This window comes from Ctenopharyngodon idella, chromosome 9, assembly GCF_019924925.1.
Source record: "Ctenopharyngodon idella isolate HZGC_01 chromosome 9, HZGC01, whole genome shotgun sequence".
Lineage (NCBI taxonomy): Eukaryota > Metazoa > Chordata > Actinopteri > Cypriniformes > Xenocyprididae > Ctenopharyngodon > Ctenopharyngodon idella.
This window is the reverse complement of record NC_067228.1, coordinates 9,903,117-9,926,966: the sequence shown is the minus strand read 5'-3', so window position 1 is coordinate 9,926,966 and position 23,850 is coordinate 9,903,117. Positions and strand designations below refer to the sequence as shown.

The 23,850-nt window shown below is 37.6% G+C and overlaps 1 protein-coding gene across 1 annotated transcript in view; it reads left to right on the top strand.

Annotated features, from left to right (window-relative positions):
• Positions 1-23,850, top strand: part of map2 (microtubule-associated protein 2) — a 114,222-nt gene that overhangs the window by 86,450 nt on the left and 3,922 nt on the right. Inside the window, 9 exon segments of the mRNA XM_051905741.1 lie at positions 346-561; positions 5,071-5,361; positions 6,526-9,302; positions 9,304-9,622; positions 9,881-10,081; positions 10,578-10,715; positions 11,969-12,027; positions 13,246-13,390; positions 15,386-15,705. Of these exon segments, the coding sequence (XP_051761701.1) occupies positions 346-561; positions 5,071-5,361; positions 6,526-9,302; positions 9,304-9,622; positions 9,881-10,081; positions 10,578-10,715; positions 11,969-12,027; positions 13,246-13,390; positions 15,386-15,705 (4,466 nt within the window).

Here is a 23,850-nt window from a genome sequence, read left to right as displayed (position 1 = left end):
CCAAGATGTTCAGACTCTGGTTATGGCATAGCGCCACTACGGTCACAATTTGTGTTTCTCGACACTGTGTGTTTGTGTTGTGTGTGTGTGTGTGTGTCTTTTCTGTTTTTCGTACACATTACACATACTCCTTTCTTGTTTTATTTCTCACTTTTTTTTAGCTTTTCCCTTTTCCTTTATTTTCTCTCTCCTTCTTTCTTGATCTGCCTTCTTTTTACTCTCTCTCTTTCAACTTCTCCCTTACTTGCTACACCTTTTCTAGCTTCCTTTCTTTTCCTCTCTGTCTCTTTGTCTGTCTCTTTGTCCAGATTTCCCTGCAGTTCTTTTCCTTGTGTCTATTTGTAGATGTAGGGGATGAGGAGGAAGCAGGTCCTCTCCGCCGCTTCCAAAATTCTCGCGAGAGGTGCAAGTTCCTCGCCCCCTCCATCTCAGTGTCTGTGCCTGAGGATGACCCCTACCACTCTGACGAGGAATACTATGAGCACCCTTTATTCAGCCCAGAGTGGACGCGCTCTGGCTCTCGCCCCCCAGGGCAGGCCGCCGCGTTTAGACAGATCGAAGGTGAACCTTCGCATGGTTCCTCTCTGCCATTCTCTCCTCCCCTCTTCCTCCTTTTCCTCTCTCTTTCCTTCCACTTCTTTCTTCAGCTCCACATCAACACCCCTCTCTCTTTTGCTTTCGCTCTCTCTCTCTGGTCCGCCTCTTCCTGTCTTTTGTCTCCGTTGTGTCGTGCTCACCCTGACCGAAGCGTGTCTTGTGGGGGTGGTATCTGTTTTTGTACCTTGTTCATTGCAAGTCATTTGGATTTTGTGCAACTTTTGTGCCGTGCAGTAAAAAAGCACGATCGCTTGTGTTTTTAGGCAAAATCCCTGCTGCTATGTAGTGCTCAGTTAAAGGAGGAAAATCACTGACTCTGAAAATGAAATCCAAATGACTTGCAGCATCAGCAGGACATTTGTGCATGCTGTGCACATTTTCTCCTTTGCCTGTTTGCCGTCTTCTTGTCTCCGCATCTGTCCGCCCGTATGTTAGCCTGTCTGTTCATTTGTATTTTTTGATTGTCCCTCATCAGGCCCAAAAACGTACCCATGCGTCTCAACAGGCCCCTCACATTTCTCCAACCTGCTGATGTACACATGCTGTAGATCACAGGATGACTTTCAGCTCTTCACATGGTGGCCCACACACACACAAGCATCTCTGACCTTATTGCATCAGTGAAGAAGGGTTAATCGCTTTCAGCGCCAAAATGACTCACTGTGGGTTGTTTACAATTTAACTAGGTTTGGGAATCAAGAACTTAGACAATACTGCAGCTAAATGTTTTTCAGCTGTTTTCAGTGGTTTCTAAACAGCTACATTGCTTCATTTTAGCTAAGCTGTGAGCTTGCAATCTGAATCAAATGTGATGAGAAAATCTGTGTGCAAAATAACACAAGACAATAAACTGATAACACACACTCTGTTGCAACCAGTGCAGTCGGATTCACCACCGTGTGACACTGTAAACCCAAACAGTATAACCAACTTATAATGGAAAGTACCTTTTACTCAAAATGTGCCAAAAAGTTTAACTAACTATTATTTTTGAGTTCATTAAACATCTATTAGAAATTTAAGTTAACACTAAATATTTTTTGAGTTTTTACAACTCCACTAAAGTTTAGAGTTCAGGGAACTTGAAAAAATAGATTCAACCGTAATCAAATATTTTAATGTCAAACATACGCCCTCTAGTGGCGTTTTTTTTTTTTTTTTTTTTTACCAAAATGTGACGTCGTCGCTGAACGTGCACTCAGACGCTTTCCCTCCACACAGATACCCAGACGTTCACAGGGCAGTTGGATTCGACAGCAGGTCAATTCAAGTCCAAATACATGCATTTTTTTTCGATAGCTACAAAAATATGCAAGTATTCAGTTGTTTATAATAATGTTGCAGACTGGTCTAATTCTTTCAAGTTCACAGAACTGATATATTTTAAGTAAACTGAACTGTTTCATTGTTTTGAGTTTTATGAACGTATTTCTTTTAATTTAGACAAACTTAAGTTTAACTGAAACTGGGCTGGGATTTCTATTTCCCAGCATACTTTGCCCATGGCACTCGAAAGGGAGAGTAAATGCTAAAATTAAGTGTTATATAATGTTTTTTGTGCAAGATTAATGTTAAGTGGGAGATTTAGTAGTGATTAATGTTTTGTTATGCTAATTTAGAAGAGTTTCTGTTAATGTTGGTTTTTGGAGAGTTACCATCATGGTGACAAGTGGTGCATGTTTAATGCTTTATATTGCAAGTGCTATACCATGCTATTGTTAACAAGTTAACAAATTAGCAAGTTAGCATTTTCTGAATTAGCTTGTTATAGCTAGCTAATTTTACACTAATAAAAATGTTTGCATTGGGGTTACATGATAATTTTAAGTTAAATGTATGAGTGTACTCAAACATTTCAAGTTAAGAGTACAAAATAAAAATCTGCCAGTTCTGCTGTTCTGCTTAAAAATTTTGAGGCAACTGAATTTTTTTGAGTTTTGCCAGCTTATTCAGGTTTACAGTGTACTTAAAACTTTGAGTTGCATTAAATTAAGATGAACAAAAAAAACACTAAATATATATTTTGATTTAAATTAATGTTTATTTGTAATTTAAAGTTATTAAAAAAAACTAGCTATGCTTACTGATGATATTTAAGTTTGCAAACAAGAAAATAGAGGCGATCAGTTGCCTCAAATGTTTTGAGTTAGTAGAACTTATCTGGGTTTACAGTGTTCAAAGCAAATCATTTTAATGAATTGGTCAAAAGTTCAAGAGGAACTGTTAATGAGTAATGCATAATTTTTGTTTGTGAGATTACGGACTCGTATGACAATGTGCAGTTAAAGCAGTGCTGTTTTAGTATTATTTACAGTATTTATTCATTTGAATGAACTTTTATATTTTGAAAATGAATTCAAATTATTAAACACTTTACCAATTTTTAATTAGCTTTTTTTTGTTGATTTTAATTTTACTTTTTTATGTGCTTTAGACATTTTTATTATCATTTCTATTTAGCTTTCAGTTTATATCAGTTTCAATTTTAGTAACTTTAATACTTAAATTTATTTCAGTTAGTTGTGAAGGCAACATTTCTAACATTTCTAGTTTTTTAAGTTGAAATAATTAATCTTGTAGTTTAATACACATATTTTTATATAAATATATTTTATTTTATTTTTATTTGTATTAATATGTTTAGCTTTAGTTAACAATAACAATAACGCTGAGTTAAAGGTTGTGTTCAGTCCCAGCGCCAGGACACACGACGTGGGGGGCTTTTATAATTCTCGGGGGGGCTTACTGTTGGGGGACGGGTGTGTGTGTCAATTTAGGCAATTTGGCCCACTTGTTTATTTACTAATTTATTTAATAATCTACTTGATTTTATTATCAAGAGATATGACGTGCGTGAAACCGTGAATCATTGTCCATCATTTTGCGAGCATTTGTTAATAAAGAAAAATGACACACCGCAATATTGGAAATATTCCATTTTAAAACGTGAATGTGAGCCAGTGGATATCACACAAGCAATATGCAAACTTTGCGCTAGAGTTATGCCAGTGAAGAAGTCTCAAACCCCAGTCACTACAGAAAGTGAAAGTAAAAACTGACTGAGCTTTTGACATCTGACGCTGCATTAACGGCGAATATTGAGACGATGAGAGCTGAATCTACTTCAACATGTTCTGATAACTTTATATAACTGTCTTTATTTATTTTCTTAATTTTGTCTTGTGGCCCATACAAAATGAAAAAAAAAAAAAGAAAAGAGAAGTATTTTGTGTTAAACAAGTTGTTTTTTAAATAGTAAGCTAATCTAACATCTTTTCACATCACAGTGCCTTGGTTATACGGTGATGTGCTATGAAATTATTGTGGGGCAAATGAATTGTAATATTAATTTAATACTAAAAGTAGCCTAATTATAATAATAATCATTCAGATCATCACCCCCCCCCCCGCCAAAGAGCCCCCCCTTGTCGCTGGGCCTGGTTGTGTTGCTTCCTCAAAAGTACTAAAATAATGCATTAACTGGATCATTAAGTGGAATTAGAATCATTAAATCCCTTAGAACTTTCTGCGTTTGACATTGAGTTTGCTGCCAATTTGTCCTCCTCTCCCTTTTTCTCTCTCTTTCCTATACTCTCTCTTTTCTCTCTCCTTCCACTGCAGCATCCTGCTGAGATATGACCTGGTGTGGTCTGTGTCGCCATATCTAGCCTGGCTCCCAGCAGAGACTGTTGCAGTCCTTATCTCCCTTTCTCTTTTTCTCTCTCTCTCTCTCTCTCTGTCTGAAAATGAATTACATCTTAAGCTTTGTTCTGAGAAGAATTCTGCATCTCCATTTTCACATTCATTCTGACATCTCAATAACTCCCTGACCGGCATTATTATGGTGCCGTGCATTTCATTGTGTCTCAGTTGTGAGAGACAATGCAGATGCACACAGCGTTGTGTGCTAGTGTGCTGTGTGCAAGTTATTTTTCATGTTCAAGGATAAAATTGAACAAATGAAGGAGCTGATATAGAGTATTTGTCATAAACTTTTGAAATGAACATTGATAATGTAACTGAGAGGTACATATTTGGAAAAGAATAATCTGGTGGTTTAGATTTTTTTTTTTTTTTTTTTTTTTAATTTTGAATTTTTTTCAGACTGTAGGGAACCCTTATTGCTAATTAGCTGAAAAACTGATTAAGGAATATCACAAGATTGATTTTCTGTTAAATATCATAATGCTATTATTGGCTGTAGGTATAAAGCATAAAGCAGTAAATAATGAGGCAGGTAAGGAAGAACATCTCGCTTTAATAAGAATCTTGTTTGATGGAGTGCATGGATATCTTCTTTATTCACCTTTATCTACTACCACTTAATATACTCAAGGTCAGAGAAAATGCATTCATACTGCTAAATTCTTAAATGGCATAACTGATAGAGCTGAAAGTGTCCCACCTTTTAAGTAACCCAAGTCTGTGTTGTCTATAGTCTTGATGTTTCCACTTGTCTCCTTCTTTATGAAGAAGAGGAGACCATAGAGAGTCTCTCAGCTGCGGAGGAGGAAGAGGAGGAGACTTCAGAAGCCGCAGCAACAGCAGCAGCTCTAGAGGAAGAGGAGGAGGAGGAGCAGTGGAGTGGGGAGGAGCCTGAGCAGGAATCCCCATCTGAGCTCCTAGAGCGGGCAGAGGTCATAGGCGAGGCCCAGGCTCTGCCTGGCCTGCAGGCTGAGGTTCACACACAGGCAGCTACTGCTGCTGACGAGGCCCCTAATGGGAGATCTAAGGGGGCAGGGGGGCAAGAAAGCCCTGCAGAAGGTGTGTCCATCCTTCTCACAACCTGCATGTTTCTTTCTCCCTTCACAAAAAAAAGCAAAGTGAAAGCATCGTGAGAGCTTTCTAAAGGAATGTGGGTGGATGGCTCGAATATCTCCTCTATCTGCTGATGCTGCAAGGCAACACAGGCTTGATGGTGACCAGCTTCTGTGGCCAGAGCTGTTTGTCTGTCTGTCATTGTCTTTCTATTAAAATGCTTTTCCCAGAGCAGCTACCATCTGCTAGCTATCTGATGAAGCTTTTCTAAACTTACTGCTTATTTCTATATTGATGCTACTGCTGCCAGGTCGACCTCTTTCATATTTTGTTTTCCATTGCTTAGTTAATTTTTATTTGCCAGCTACATTGCCAGTTTGTGGGTGATTTTTGCTGCATGCGCCAAAAAAACACCTGTTTTTACATGTGGGATTCTATGAGAATCCTATGTTTTTGTGATATTGTGATATTATGTTATGCTTCATTTTCAAAGGCATTTGAAAAGCCAAGCTTGTTGATTTAAATTTTATTTGTTAATTCTCATTTTGTTTTGTTTTTTCAAAGCATTGTCATTTTCACATGGTTTACATATACAACAGGAAATGCAGAACAATTTTGAATAGTGAAAAACAATGTACTATTTCATGAGTGGCATTTTAAGACAGTTACAGTCAGTCACATGTATAAGTGTAATTTATACCTATTTAATGCTTAAAAATTAGCCTCATTAAACAGTACCTTTCACGTTGTTGTCTTTTAGATTTCACCAATATTTGATAATCTTATGAAAATTAGACCCACAGTGCATTTTCCATAATCTCTGAATATGTATTTGGCAGAAGTTTTTAGATCAGCTATTCCATCTTGCTGCTGGTGTACTGACGTCAGTATCGTGTTCGGACCACCTCCTTGGATATTTCATCCTCATTTTCTGGACATCATCCACGCAACATTAAATGTTCTGGGTCTGCATGCTGGTCCTGTCATATCCATGCCATCACACCATCACTGAATTGGTATGTGTGTCTCATCAGCTGCTGCTATTTGAAAATGGAAGTTCATTTTACCAAGAGCTTTGGCTGTCTGTGTGGTGGTTGGCCTGGCAAACATATTGTACTTTGAATTATTAATAATGCAATACAATGCAGACTACTTGAGATTTGCTTTCAGCTGTGAAGATGGAAGCAGAGAGGCCAGACAGCGAGAGGACAGATCCCATTGGCATGGACTTCACTGATTCTGCAATGCATCTAGATGATGAACTCCCATCTTACCAGAGCCTTGCCAGAGATGCAGATATGCCAGAAAGCCCCTTTGCGCGAACATGCCCCATGGAGGATTTTGAAATGCCTCCAAGTTACCAGGGTCATGCCAAAGAACCAACTGAAAAGCCTGTTGTACAAAGTGGTGCTGTGAAACAGCCTTCAACCGAAACATGTGACTCCAGCAATATCCATGAGGTCAAACCAGGGCAGATTCAAGACAAACAAATGGAAAAAACAGCAACAGAGGGGGACTTGAAGGACAAATCTGGCATGTCTGCTTATTTTGAGACCACTACAATTAAGACGGATGCTGGTGGGTCTCAAGGAGAAGGGTATTATGAGCTGAGTACTACATCAGAAGAACAAAAGGACTCTGTTGGTGACCTGCCACTTCCTGAAATCAGTTACAGCACTTTGGCTCAAACACACTCTTTGGAAGTCCAGCCAGATCTTCCAAAAAGTAGTGCAGACACACTACACTCCACTTCACCAGCAGACAGAAGAGATGACTGCAGACTGTCTCCTGGAAAACTGGCTCTAGAGCAACGAAGTTACTCTTTGAATATCACCATTGGGGCAGTGGATCATAGCGATGCCCAAGGGCGTCCCAGAAACTTCTCTCCATTGGCCACTGACATCATGTCTCATACTAGCGGGAGCCTTGATGAATCTGCTGATTACCTTCCTGTCACAACTCCCTCAGTGGAGAATATCCCTCAGTTTCCGCCACTGATCTTGGAGACAACTCCCTCTGTCACGACTCCATCATCTTCACCTCCCCAAGCAACAATTACTGATGTAAAGACAAGTCCACAGACAGAGTCTCCAGAATCACCTGTCCAAGCTAAGTGCTGTTACAAAAACGGCACCATCATGGCCCCAGACCTGCCTGAAATGCTGGACCTGGCAGGTACTCGATCAAGGTTGACGTCTGACAACACAGAACAAGAGATTATGAGGAGGAAGTCTGTCCCAATGGACATGACTTCTCTGGTGAGTGATTCTTTTGCACATTTGTTCAAAGGTGACCAGGGCCAGATGACTACAAAGAGAGAAATGCAGCTGGAGGAGCAAGGATATTGTGTCTTTAGTGAATACTCTGGTCCCATGCCATCCCCTGCAGATGTGCACAGTCCAATGGAGTGTTCTCCTCAAATCTTCAACACTGTGATATCAGAGGAGAAGGAAACTGGTCTTGCTGCATTAGAAAAACAGGAGTGTCTATCGACTGAAGAGCTGAAAGCAACAGAGGTTGTTAAACCACAGGCAGAACTAGCAAAAGAAAAGTCAAGGAATGAAGAATCTGTTGAAAATGAAAGTGCACCTTCTGAAAAACCTTCTACAGAGACTAAGCAAGATGAGTCTGATCTTTTGAAGACTGAACCTCTGGAAGAAATCAAGAGTCCAAGTTTACCTGATAATGAGAAAGGACAGTTAGACAAACAAGCTGAAACATTTATCACACCGAAGGTGACGGTTACTCTTGAGGAAGGAAAGCCTGATCTTGATGCTGATACTAAACTTGCAGCTGAAACCGAAGCTGAAATAGCTGACTATGAGAGACAAATTCGCAAATTGGAGATGGAGGACCGGCCTCTGAGTGTAGAGGAGGAACGGGAGCTCCAGGAACTCAGGGAGAAGGTTAAGAATAAACCAGACCTTGTGCACCAGGAAGCTTATGAGGAGGTGGATGCTGAGGATGTGTACCAGCTCACTGGAGTTGCAAAGGACAGAATTGCTCGGCCCATCAGACCATCTCCAGCATCTTCGGTAGAAAGTGCCACCGATGAGGAGAAAATACATGTTGGCGAGGCTGAAAAAACTAGATCACCAGGTAAGAAAGAGGCTCTCAAAACAGATCCTAATAGATTATCTCCAGTTGGGTCTTTTGAGAAATATTTTAGAGAGGAAAGACCTTCTGAACAGGAGGTAAAGCAGAAAGACTTAGTGGAGCCCCTCAAAGAGAAAGTTGCAGAAGAGAAACCTCAGCCATCTCCTTCAAAGACAGATGAGGGTTCTGTTGACGCCATAAAGACACAAGAAGTAGAGGAAGAGGTAGAGCTTGCTCAGGAACCTGAAGAGGTTATGCCAGAACCAAAGCCAACTCTAAGCTTGGATGAAAAGCCAGTGGTAGATAAAACTGAGCCAGTTGAGGTTGTGGTCGAAAAAGAGGAGGTTAAAGTGGTTGAAAAAGAAGAAGTGGAAGATGACAAAGTTTTGGAAGGGGCCAAAGCTGCAGAAGACAGTGTTGAGCCTCGAGCTGACGAAGTTCTGGAAGGGGCCAAAGTTGCAGAAGACACTGTTGAGCCTCGAGCTGACGAAGTCTTGGAAGGGGCCAAAGCTGCAGAAGACACTGTTGAGCCTCGAGCTGACAAAGTCTTGGAAGGGGCCAAAGCTGCAGAAGACACTGTTGAGCCTCGAGCTGACGAAGTCTTGGAAGGGGCTAAAGCTGCAGAAGACACTGTTGAGCCTCGAGCTGACGAAGTCTTGGAAGGGGCCAAAGCTGCAGAAGACACTGTTGAGCCTCGAGCTGACGAAGTTTTGGAAGGGGCCAAAGCTGCAGAAGACACTGTTGAGCCTCGAGTTGATGAAGTTTTGGAAGGGGCCAAAGCTGCAGAAGACACTGTTGAGCCTCGAGCTGCAATTGAGTCAGTAGTGACAGTAGAAGATGATTTTATAACCGGTGGTGCAGACCATCGATGAGAGTGAAGTCTCTGGACACAGTGTACGTTTCTCAGCTCCGTCTGAAGAGGAACCTCCACAGCTCCTCCAAGAGGAGGAAGAGGAGGAGGAGTCTGTGGAAATGGCACAGGAAGTAGAGATGGAGGTTCCCAGTTTGGAGGAAGTTGTAGATGTTCCAGAGCCTGTTGAGCCTTCTGTATGTCCAGCTAAAGAAATAGAAGTGCCAGAAAGTGAGGCCCCAACTCAAAGCTATGACGACTACAAAGATGAAACTACCATTGATGACTCCATCTTAGACAGCTCCTGGGTGGACACTCAAGGTGTGATATTTTTTTTTTTTTTTTTTTTTTTAAATATCTGTTTTGCATGAAATTTGCTCAGCAAATGACAAAACCTTTCAGAATTGTCTAAGTTAACTTGTTGTCTATCTTGTTAGGCAAATTAGCTGGCTTGCCAGTATACAGCAATAAAATTGGTCATTTTATTATTTCTGTGAGGCCATGTTGGATTTCAAGTAAATGCATGTTTACAGCCTGGTATAAGAGTAGCTTGCCTGTTTCACCTCATGTACTCTGTAGATGATGATAAGAGCATGGCTACGGAGAAAATTGAGCCTCTACCCAGAGTGATGAGCCCTGTCAAGAAACCATCCGCAGAGAAACCAGTCAAACAGAGGGCTAAAGGCGGCAGGACAAAAGGACGAATCACCACCCCTGAACGTAAACCTGTCCGCAAGGAGCCGGTACCCATCCAGAAGGATGAGATGAAGAAGAAAAAAGGTTTTTGTTGGAGGAGTGACATTGTTTTTTTCTGTGACTACCTCACCCCCCCATCCCCCTATATATTCTGTATTTATTTTTTCCATTATAGTGTTTCCTATAGCCCTCCACATGTTTTTCAACAAATTAAATGTTTAAATCTTAATGTTTATTTTCACTTTGGATAGATGTCATGTATCAAATGTAAAACAAATGTAAGATTTTTTATTATATTATTTGAAGAAAACAGAGGGTCAGATTTAACTAAACTTAAAAAGTGCATGCATTTTTTGTTATTTTTCATGAATTACATTATTATGATTTTTTTTTTCATTTCTCCTGCTTCAGCCAATCACAGTTTCTTTGACTTTTTCTTATTTCCCCCCACCCCCATGACATCTATGTTAAATTAGTCTTTTAATAAAAGATTAATTGATCTTTTAAGGGGAGTGACTGTATCTCTTATTGTCCTGAATTGTACTGTGACTGTCCTTGATTCTGTGTCTCCCTCTTGTAGCTGTGATTAAGAAGGCTGAGCTCACAAAAAAATCTGATATTCAGACGTGCTCTCCTTCCCGGAAGAGTGTTTTAAAGACTACCGTAAGGCACCCTAGACCTACCCAACATCACGCGTGTGTTAAACGGAAACCCACAGGTGATCTCTGTCACAAGGAGCTGTTTTGCAATGTGGCTGGCAAACATGGGCATTGGCATGTTGTTTTAAGAGTGATGCTTGTCTGTTGTTTTATTTGTTTTTCTTTTTATGTATTTTATATATAAGATTGTATTAGGTAAGTTTTATGTACATGCAGTGTTTGTAATGAGGCTCACTGGTGTTTTATTCAATTGTTTTGTTTATAATGTTTTCATTTTCTTACAGTTTGACCTTTCATTTTGTTGACTGCATGTATTCTTTCAGTTTCTATGCTTATTCACACTTTGTTTTCTTTTCAAAGCGGTGCTGCTTATTGAATGTTATGCATGTGTGTCTGTGGGTTAATTTTAAAGGATGTCCTTCTGACTTAAATGTGTTAGACAATTTATGAGGTAAAGCGTACAGTAATCACTATTTCCTCTCCTTTTGTAATGTTCCTATTCTGTTGTATTATACAACATTCAGGGACCAATTGCATTGGTTGCCAGGCAACTGGTGGTTTGAGTGAGTTCTGGGCGGTTGGTTAAAAGAAATGGCCTCCATCTGTCTGGAGGCAAGGAACTTACTGTGCTATAATAAAGTTCCACTGTTAGCTTTCTGGGAATTGTGCTCGAATTTATGGTAGACATCTGATACATTGCTGCAATGCCCCAATTAGACTTTACTGAAAAGCCTCTTATGTAATACAATTCATTTTCAAATTCTCTGTTATGCTGTGCCAAGTTGTTTCAGGGCACAGCTTTCCAGTAGATACAAAATATTCAGTTGTGAGTAACAACCCATTTCATATTTAACCCTAAATAGCCCAATTAGAAATACCTTGACTTGAGCATTTAAAACTTACATCTCAGATAATTTTCTGAGAGAACTGCAAGTCAGCCATTTGTAGGTTGATTTGCTTGATAAGTTAAACACTTGGGTTCTGTAGCACTTTCAGGACATATCTCTAGTTGACCAGCCCAAACCGTTTTAGGGCTGCACTATCTGTTTGATCAACCTGTGACATTAGACATTTCTGCTTTATGATACAAGTAAAAAAAGCATAAAAATGCTTTTTTTTAAAAATTGGACTGAAATTTCAAGTACACATGGCTGCTTTTGAATACAAGATTACATTTGCAGTGTGTTTGCTTGTGTGTAATGTTCAGAATGCTTTATGATTATTAAAGAGGATATTTATCAGTGGTCATGGTCACAGTATGCATTTCTCTTCATCGTTCTCAGTCTCTATTTTTCTCTCTTTCTCTCTGCAGTGTCTGCAGATGGTCGACTGCCCTTCAGTGTGGCCAGGCACTCCAGAGATCGGGTGTCTGTAAGGATTTCAATTTTATACAAATATAATGTTCCCAATATAAGTGTAAAATTTGCTTAACAGGTTGTCAGTAAATAGTCGAGTCTGTATACTAGAGATCAGCTCAAATACTCAAAAATATAATAGAAATTATTAATTATGAAAGACAAATCATAGTTTGGCTTTTACACAAACATACCAAAAGTCCTCTTTTTAATTTTGTAGTTTGTTTGTAATTTTGTAGACTGAACATGGACTTTAATAAGCATTCTCAATTCAGTTATGAATAGTGCACACAGCTTGTAAACAGAGCTAATAGAATGTGACAGAGCTGCATTTTAAGGCCTCTGTACAGTTTCCACTCGTTACACTCTTTGTATTGTCTGTATCACATCTCATTTCTGCATTGTGTTTGTTTTACAAGTTTGCATGACCTTTTTCTCTTATTTCCTTTAACCTTAAAGTGATACATTGTGCCCCCTCAAGCAGTGTAATGGCCCATGTACTAACACTACATTCAGAGAAACTAGACATGTTTTCTTTTTTTATTGTGTTTGCTCATTTTTTAATGCATGAGTGGTTATGCATTCTGATAAATGCCCCTGAATCCCCAAACGTGTGGTCAGATGTTGCTCATTTCATTTTTGTAAACATTCTTTCTTGCTGAATTTTATATCATTTTCTGGTCACGTTTTTTTTTTCATTTTCACTGTGCATGAATCGCTCATCTGTCCGTGTTCCTCTCATCATAGACCTCCAATCCCACAACACTAACAAAGATCCCTACCTCTAAAATTCGGGCAGAGGCTTTGTTGCCGGCCCGGCCGAACTCCGCCAGCTCCTCCAATAAAAGGGGCCCGTTGGTTGAGGCAGATCTTTATGAGCCCCGTCCTTCTTCAGCGGGCCCACAAGTATCGCTAAATATATATGTTGTAAAGGTAAGCAGGGAGCGAGATGGTTCAAATGACTCTTTGCTTCTGCATAACATTACAAACTTGTAACTTTCCAGAAAAAACGGCATCCTAGAATTTGTTAACCTAAAAGTGAAAATAAATGATTTTCTCACCTCAAGTTGTTCCAGACCTCTATGACTTTCTTCTGTGGAACACAAAAGGAAAACAGTAAACAGAATTGTTTAAGTGTTTTTAATTTGCAGATAAAGAGTTATGATGATAGAATATTCTTTCTATTGCTTTAAGTTTACCATGATTCCAACAAGATTAATGATTCTGTCCTCAGGATGGTGGTTCTCGGAGCCCAGAGAAGAGGTCGTCCCTGCCACGGCCAGCATCCATACTAACCCGTCGCTCACACATGGCTGAGCACGAGGAGAGTTCCACTTCCATTACCAGTTCTGGGTCCACAGCACCACGCAGGCCCACATGTAGGAGGCATTCTCTTGTACCTATAGAGATTGCTGTTTTTTTTTATTGTTTCTATCTCTATATTTTCCTCTCAGTTTCCTTCCCCTTTTCCCCTTTTGCTTGAATCAGAGGTATGAGACAAATTACCATGACAATGCACAAAAGCAACCCCTCTTCCAGGTTCTTTTAGACTTGGAGATTTTAGTGAGGATATTGGGCAGTTCTGCGGCTTTAATGATCTGTTAAGCAATACTGTTATAATAATTAAATTCATTACAAAGTAAAGAAAGTGTTTTATAGTGATATACATATATATATTTTTTTTGTTTCTGCAAAACCAGTTGTTTAATGCACATCCTGCCATCTATAACACAGCACTTCTAAAGCCAGAGTAATGTGCATATAAAAGCATAAATAACCTGTAGTTGAGAATCTTTATTATACATCTTAATTTCTTTAAGTACAACCACATATGTAAAAATATTTGACATTGATCAAACTTAATAAAAGCTTATTTTGATTATACACATTGCTTACTACAATCAAAATGAATACAAGACATCTAATTAGTATTGCATGGTTTTTATTTCACAAAAAGCCCGTATGCGTTGCAAGAATTGATGAATAAAGCACTAATCTAAACTCTTGTGAGTTGCCTGAAGAATCTGAATTGCTTCCTTAAAGCTTTTCGGATACATATGGATCTTTTTTAGGACACATCTTCAATCTCTGCTTCAGTATCTACAGACTTTCTTAAACTCATATTCTCTATACACTCACACTCTTTCTTCCCCTGCTCCTGTAGCATTCCGTACTGAAGTCAAAGCAGAGCACAGGACAGGCAGGTCTCATAGTATGACAGGTATAGAGTATCATCCCTACTGTTTCACCCTGTTTATTGTCAGTCTTTCATACCTGCTGTCCTGTGCAAGGATACAGTCACCATAAAAATACAGTGCCATTAAAAGTTATTCACCCCAATAGCACATTTTTTTACAGAAATTGAACTACAATGTTTACCACTCATCTATGTATGTACTCTAATCCAAAAAGTTGAATAATTTTCATAGGCACTGTTTACATTATTTTACATTACATTACATTATTTATTTATTTATTTTATTTTTGTGTATAACTTACTTTTTTCAGTTATGCATATGTGTATGAACATTTGTCCTCATGTGTTTGTGGCATTTAAAGTCCAATAAATATTTTTTTATACTTTATGACTTTTATATAAAACGTAACATCAATAATACAATGTAATATCTATTATTGTCATCATCATGCGGGGTCCAAAAAAGTCCACTATGCAAAGAAATGACTTCTGACTAGTATTATTTTACTTTTCCAGTAAAAAGATCTAAAAATGTACTTGAGAAGCAACATTGCAAATATTACTATATTAAGGCTTGTTTCATAAACTTAGCTTTCCTTTGTTTTTAACTTGTTTATTTATAATAATCAAGTGAAAACCTCAACCACAGTAAGTGGGAAATATTATTACAATTTAAAATAACTGTTTTTTATATTTTTATTTGAATACATATATTAAAATATAATTTATTCATGGCAATGCTGTATTTTCAGCATTCAGTATCGCATGATCCTTCAGAAATCATTCTAAAACATTGATTTGGAGTTCAAGACACATTACTTTCTATTATCAATGTTGAAAACATTGCATTTTTGTAAGTTTATAAATGTCTTTTCTGTCACTTTTAATTAGTTTTATGCATCCTTGCTAAGTAAAATTAATACAAAAAAAAAATCTTACTGTATATTAGTATATATTAAACATATATTCTCTGAAAACAGGTCTCAGTATCATATCTGCTGTTTTAAATTAGGAAAAAGTCAAATAGGAGCATTCTCACTAGTGGACTTTAGACTCCACTGTATGTTTTATGTGAGTAAATGTGAAAAATGTGAGTCATCTCTACATACGTTTGCTGATTTTGCACTTCCTAAATCCTAGCTTTTAAACTGTTAATTAAGTTCTGTTTCAACTGAAGGCACAGAGTCTGGTCGGTCCCGCTCGGCCCGCAGTGGCACCTCCACACCCCGCACCCCCGGGTCCACGGCCATCACCCCTGGAACCCCTCCCAGCTACTCCTGCCGTACTCCGGGAACCCCCCGCACTCCGGGCACCCCCAAATCCCTCAGCCTGCTGTCACAGGAGAAGAAAGTGGCCATCATCCGCACACCTCCAAAATCCCCAGCGACTACACCCAAACAGCTGCGTGTCATTAACCAGCCGCTGCCTGACCTCAAGAACGTCAGATCCAAGATCGGTTCCACTGACAACATCAAGTACCAGCCCAAGGGGGGCCAGGCAAGTCCAAATGCTCACGATTCGTCTTGATTTCACCTCAACTGAGGATAATAGCCAACTATCCACTTTTTTCCCTTCCTCATCTGTCTTTCTTGCCGTTGTTATGCTCCTTCAGGGTCAATTCTGTCCCCTGTGGGCACACTGTCCTTTCAAGTGTGCTTTACTGTGTCTCGCACTCATTCGCATGTATTCACTGTGTGCATGCTAATGGCTGCACATAATAGCTGTTTCACTCGTCTTAGATCGACTGTTTCTTTGCCTGACTGGAAGGTAATATAGCACTTGTTCTTATGACATGGAGCAAATCATGTTCCAAAACTTTACATCATATTATTTATTTATTATTATTATTTTTTGCACAAGAATGCTCTTAACACAAATAATTTCATTTGACATTCTTTTTATTTTGTCAAAAGAATTATGACATTACATTATGACTCACATGACCTGTCATCAGACCAAAACTGTGTAATTAAATTAATATATTTTGGCTGTCAGTAAAATTAATGAATAAACAATAGTGTGAAGTTATTTTTTTATGCTTAAATTTAAAAATATTATATTTTTAACACTGTCATATAACCATCAGGTTTTACCCCAGTACTAAAGAATAAGTTATTTGTCTGACTATCTATTATTTCTACATCTCTATTTCAACATCTCAAATGCTGAAGAGACTGTTCTAATACAAATTTTTTTAGAATTATTGGATTGTATGCTATATAGCCTTGTGCTGCATTCTGGGATTATAGAAACTTCAATACACACATTATTACATAGACACCCATGCACCAAGGTTGTTTTCCTTTTATGTCTAGGACACACTGGTCTTGTAGGAGGTTTGTTTTCCAGGATGAATAGAGTTCAGTCGGGACGATGGGGACAGGCTCTTGATGTAAACACCCCTTGTGTTTTTAGGTCATTTCATGCAAGCTTGCTGTAATGAGCAGGGTGTAGGCTGTGTGCCGGAGTGACATGTTTATGTCTGGCTTGTGGCAGAGTGCAGCAGTGCAGAGAAAAGGATCTCGTCAGCCAGAGGAGTGGGAGATTGTGAGGTTAGGGAGACTGCAGTGATAAACTGTAAGGAAGGACATTGAAGTAATTGAGTTTGTCTATTGAGTTTGTCTTATATGCCTTAGAGACAGTGTGTAAGATTTCAGTTCTTGAGAAAAATTATGTGTGAAACATAATCTAAAAGTTTTTTTGATGAGGACAAGAACAGTTTTTCTTATACTTTTGAAGTGAAAACTTTGACAATATTAAATGAGGAAAAATGGATGGGGCTTGATCGGGGAATGATTGGATTGGGAAAAGTGGTTGTTACATATTTTAAGAAATATTTTGATTACATTCCTATTGAGGTTGTATGATTTTTATCTCATTTTAAAATATTTTCTCCCAATGAAGTCAATTTATAATATTAGTGGAGTTGCTTTTTCATCAAAACAGATTTAGATTTTTTTAACAATGATGTTTATTAAATGCAGTGTATAAAATTTGATTTCATATTGTCTTCAAAAGTTAAAAGTACAGTAGCAAAAAAGTTCATTTTATTCCAAATTAATTAATTCTTAAGGTCAGAGAATGAATAGATAAAATTGTTTTTATCAAATAGATAAATCATGTAAAACTTTTTTTTTTTTTTTTTGACTGTTTTTGATGAAAAAATCTTGACTTATGTAACTTAATAATGAAATACAACAGAAATGTAGATTGTTACCCCTTTTAAGCAATAACACTGATAACACTGAAAATTAGCAATTAAATCGTCATCACTTTCTAAGTTTGTCACTATCTAGTCTTTGTGAGTCCAGTAGACTTTATAGTGATGAATCATCTAGTGAACTTGAAAATGGCATTGGAGTTCATTTTAGGGCACTCAGGACACCCTAAGGAGGGAGTGTTGTATAACCTATGCCACGGCCTGAATCTGTCTGGGCCCAAATGCTCCCTCACCCCTGGATGACAGCGGGTGTCTCCCCAGCATAGTCACTCACAGAACAGGTCTAAGAGACAGTGACATGAGCCACAATCTCTCAAGGTTGAGTGAGCAGGCATGTGGCGGCCACTGCCATTCTGTGTTTGCCCAAGGGTGAGACTGGGTAAGAGTGTGGCGACTGTCTGTGCCTTAATGACATAATATGTCTAGTGAGGGCCATTGAAGCAGACTGGAACAGTCTGAAAACCCGGAAACTGGAAAACTCAGAAAGCATGTGCATGTTTAATAATGTCAGAACATGTCATTGGATTAATATTCATCTAAAAGCTGGAAAGCTACATCAGCTCTAGAGAGATCTGTTCAAATCTAACTTGTTTTACTTTAGAAATATAATTAATGACATTTACTTTATAATTTAATTTTTAATTTTCAGAATGATTTTGATTTTTCTCCACAAAGTCAGTGTTTTTTTCTATCAAAACAGACAAGATGAAATATTTTATTTTTAATCTAATTAATGATGATATTTTATACAGTATATACAATTTTGATAAATTTACAGATTGTATCATTCCTCGTTTCTTAAATCCTAGGTCTTAAGTCATAATTTAGTTTTTCATGACCATATTTCACCATCTTTCTGACATAGAAATACATGGGTCATTTGTGCTGCTGAAAATTAGCCATTTTTGCTGTTTTTTAGTTTTACTGTCCTCAAAGAAAAATAATATATATTTTTTTAATTAGTCTTGAGTTTACACATAGTATTATGTTAAAATGTAAAGAAAGAAAATTTTACTATTATTATGCTAAGTTAGTGAGTCCTGAAGAGTAACAAGATCATATCATCTCATTTTTAAAAAAATTCCCCCGTATGAAGTCCATCTACAGTATAATGATGGTTGTGCTGCTGAAAGTTAGGTTCAAAACAAGCCATTTTTTACAGCTTAGTTTCAATAAATGCCCTGAACTTTGGTGGAAGTTTTGAGTTCTGAAAGTTACAGTATGTTTTCATGTAAAATTATCTCAAATCATCTCAAAAGATTGAGCAAAAATGTGACTACTCATGTGACCCATTTTAACATTCTCTCTCTCTTTCTCTGTGTGTGTGCGCGCGTTTGTGTGTTTCATGGCACTTTTCATCACTCAGAGTTGATCTTACCACATTTGACTGTGTCATAGCTTGAAGAGTGTATGTACAGTTAAGAACTTTCATGACTTGTGTATCTCTCGAGACCAAACACAGACTCTCGCTCTGGCTCCAGTGCAGCTGTCTCTTTCCCTGAAGGGTCATCATCTGTGCATTGTTCTCCATCAGCCCCTCTGCGTCGGTATTTTGTGCAATTCATTCAGGTTTGCAGTATTTCAGTAGACTGGTATGTGTGTTAGAGTGTGTGTTCAAGAGATTTCAGTAACTTTGACTACAGTTGTTCACTTTGACACTGTCATAATAAATTAACACTGTCTTAGAAAACAGCTGAGGCCAGTTAAAAACATGCTACTACAAAAGCCTGGTGGTGAGTGCCCTGTTCAAGTCTCTGAAACCGCTACTGTACTCAGGGGTGTCCAAAGTCCGGCCCACGGGCCAATTACGGCCCGGGGATGAATTATAAATTGGCCCGCAGCTTGTCTATTAAAATACATTATATGTGGCCAGCCACACATAATTCATAAATAATGCAGTTAGGGTAAAGTCAACACAAGGTGACAGTACTAGATTTTAGGCCAGGTATAGCAGTAAACCGTGAACCGTGAATTGTTGATTATGATTTCACTTTTTTAACTTTAGTTAGTGTGTAATGTTGCTGTTAGAGCAAAAACAACGTCTGCTCAAAGTTCAATACAAAGGAAGGTATTTTCTTTTAAATATTTCTCTGTTTAAGGACTACAACAAACAGCTGGTAGGGACTACAACGGGCTTCTTCCCGGGTTAGTGACATCACTAACCCTAAAATTTACATAAACCCTGCCCCCGAGAACACGCAACAAAGGCCATGTTGGGCTGCTTTAGAGAAGAGGAAAAGTTGTTGTAGTAGAGTGTTGTTACCATGACGTCATTTTATGGGCTGCTTGTCTGCTCCGTATGACTCCGGTTTGAACCATGTAAGGCTGAACACCTTAAGGCTGCGTGAGATTCTCCAGCTTTGTTGTTGAGCAACCAAATCACAAGCTGTTAAAGCTCCGCCTTCTTCTGGAAAGCTCACACCCAAATAGGGGCAAATTTGACAAGCTATAATAAATTATCTGTGGGGTATTTTGAGCTGAAACTTCACAGACACATTCTGGGGACACCAGAGACTTATATTACATCTTGTAAAAGGGGCATTATAGGTCCCCTTTAAACGTGGCAAAAGTGAAACGAAACAGCGCTTTTGAACCGCACCACATGGACCATTTATTAGCTCGGCCCAAAAGACAGCGTAGCACGAGCTAGGATCAAATGCGTTTACTCGCTGACCGGTCTCGATCACATGACCACTAAACAGCGCAGTGAGATCCAGTGAGAAGCGTTTGGGTTTTGCGCAGAGGTCTCTGATAGAAACACAAATGTCATGGTGATTTAAACTAGTTTAAAAACGAAAAAAGATGAAACAGCGCCGACATTCTCAACAACACGGACAGAGAAAACAGAAGAAACATTGTGTGACAAAAACCCAGTTAGAATACTTTTCATTCCACAAATCACATACATTTACAAGTGATTGGAACACCTGAATTCAATGATTTGGAGGGGTGTCCCAATACTTTTGGCAATATAGTGCCAAAATATTTAATTTTAAATATATATTATAAAATCTTTTATATAATATATTACATATTTAAATAATTACATATTATAATATATTTATTATGTTATTATTTTGTTTAAAATTATCTGTCTTTTTTATTTTATTTTTTATTATTATTTTATTTGACTGGTCATGAATGTACACACAGTATTATGTTAAAATGTAAAGGGAAAAAGTATGTATTATACTAATTTGTGTCATTATACTTTTTTGTCACCAGTTAAATCCATGTTTAATAGGGCGATCTCTTGGGGATTCTTGAAAATTTTGCTAATCAAGACCCCAACAGGAAGTGAAGCTGACATTTGCAGGCGTTAGCATGAGAGCGAGAGTTTTACATGTTACAGCTAATGAAATTTGTAACGTTTAAATGGAACTACTACCATGTTCATTTATTCAGCCCTTCAGTGTGATGGCTTCACTTAATGGAGAGACTCAGCATTAATTAGCATAAAGTATCTGTTGGAAACAGTGTGAACGATGAGTACAGTTGCTGTTTAACCCTTAAGGGGCGTTCACGCTGACAGTGATTAAATCAACACGTTTCGGCACTGATGGTTGCTTGTAGACAGACATTGCTGTCCACTAGCCGCATTGTGTTACTTGCTGCACATTTGCATAAAGTTGACCTCTGCTCAACTTTGTTGCTTTGTCAGTGCTTCACTTTTAATGACTGGCGGTTATTGCCCGGTTGATTCTTGGCTGCAGGTGCTGTGAGCACATCAAGATGGGTCAAGTTCATCTTTATGGGTTGTTTTACTGATCAGTCTCATCAATGCACGGCTACCAGTTGTCTGTATGTGCGTGTGCATGTACAGTATGTGTGTGTGTTTCCATTTTCATTAAAAGAGCCACATATCTTTGTATTTTTCTAGATTCAAATTTTAAACAAGAAGCTGGACTTCAGTCACGTACAGTCAAAGTGCGGATCCAAGGATAATCTGAAGCATTCGCCCCGTGGAGGCAATGTATGTACTGCTCCATCTCTCCCTATGTCTCTCTCTCCTTCTTTTCCAAAGCCAACAGACCTCCACGGTTTTTGAACGTTTACTCTGTCCATTTAGATTAAATCTGAACATTTTGCTTCCCTTTTGGATCTGAGGCTCCTAGAATTCCAACTTTTGTTCTGGATACAGTTCTGCTGCACTGGATGTTCAGTAGGACAAAATGCCTACCATGGCAGAATCAAACATCAGATGCAGACAACTTTGAATGCACACACACACATCATATATTTTTACACGTGTGCTGAAATGCAAAACTGAAGTCCCTTCTTGTTGTTCATCTTGTGAAAATATATACACCCTATATGTATATATTTGTAATCTGTAATGCAGGTGTTTGATGTTGACCCATCAACACTTGTGTGTCTACTGTATGGAAGTCATATCAAAATAAGACAACTTTTCATCCTTTAATTTCTCTGTTTGAGAAAAATAGTGGTACAGTAATTGTGTATGATTATTTTCACCCTTAAACAGTTTTGATCAACCGTCTGTATCATGGAGTAGTTGCTGTCAACTTTTTCATTCTTCTCTTTTTTAGATTTCAAGATTTCCTCTATTATACTTACTTTTTAGGTTGTGTTCCAAAACCTAGTGAGCCGTCTTGCTGTGTGCTGCCTACATAGGCAGCATCCTAATTGAAATGGAACCTCATAAGTGACTTATTTGGAGTGCTCCACAAAGGCAGTGGCTTAGTGTGTTATATACAGTACATTTTAAGCTTGGACTCTTTAAGATTATTTGATTTTTTTTGAAAGATGTCTCTAATGTTCACTTAGTCTACATTTATTTGATTAAAAAACAGTAAAAATTATAATATTGTGAAATGTTGTTACAATTTAAAATAACTTTTCTATTTTAATACATTTTTAAATGCCATTTATCTCTGTGATGGCAAAGCTGTATTTCCAGTAGCCATTACTCCAGTCTTTACTTTACTTCTCATGTGTCACATGAGAAATATTTCTTGTGCACCAAATCAGCATATTATTATCAGCATATGGTAATATTTTGTGCTCAAGAAATATTTCTTATTATTAATGTTGAAAACAGTTGTGCTGCTTAATATTTTTGTGGACACTGTGATTTTTTTCAGGATTCTTTCATTAATATTAAGTTCAAAAGAACAACATTTATTTGGAATAGAAATATTTTTAAATATTATAAATGTTTTACTTTGATCAATTTAATGCATCCTTGCTGAATAAAAGTAATAAATATATGAGTAAAGTTTGATGACACACTTTGATGTTGGCTTGATAAAGCCAGGTCTGAAAGTTTAAAATAACTTTGAAAAGCTTGACGTTTGAAAGTTGCAAAAAATGTTGAATAAAATAAAATAAAAATAAAATGTTGCTAGCATGATTTACCACATTGTTAGCATGTTTTAATATGTTGTTAGCATGATTTAGCATGTTTAAGCATGTTGCTAGCATGATTAACATGTTGAATTCATGTTGCTATGAAATAACATGCTGCTAGCATTATTTAATGTGTTGCTAGCATATTTTAACATGTTGATAGCATGATTATCAGGTTGATAGCATATTTCTATGATGATTTAACACATTGCTAGCATATTTTAACATTGCTAACATTATTACCATGTTGTTAACGTGTTTCTAAAACGATTTTGCATGCTGCTAGAATGTTTTAACACGTTGTTACCATTTTTTGTCATGTTGTTAGCATGATTAGTATTGTTAAAATGTTACTAACACGATTAAACACGTTGCTATCATGTTGTTAGCATGATTAGCATGTTAGCACATTGCTATCATGTTAACATGATTTAACATTTAACGTGTTGTTAGCATGTTTTAACATTGCTCACGTGATTTGACATTGCTAGCATGTTTTAGCATGTTGCTAGCATGATTATCATGTTGCTAACATGATTTAACATGTTGCCCGCATGTTTCAGCATTTTGCTAGCATGTTTCTAGCATGATTTACATGGAAACATGTTCCATGTTTGTCAAGCCAACATGATTAAAATAAATAAATAAATAAATAAAAATCTTACTGGCCACAAATGTTTGAAAGGTAGTGTAAAAAGTGGTCTTCATATGAAGTGCACAGTAAACTTGTCTCATTGATTTCAGTAGTTTGCTGTTAACTTGTTGCTACGCTAAATATTTGATAAATAATATAAATACCCAACATACAGAAATATTGTGTAAAATACTAAATGAGTATTTTTGTAATAATATTTGAGTATTTTTTTAGTAATAATTTTAAATATTGAATGATTTATTTTAATAATTGACATTTCTCTCACTTTGTCTGCCATCCTGAATTTTTTACTAAGCTTGTTGCAGTACATTTATGGCATTGCTTTCGCTGCAAAGGATAAATGTAATGCTGCCTCACAATTTGATCAAAAGAAATTATCTTAAAGGCAGCATAATTA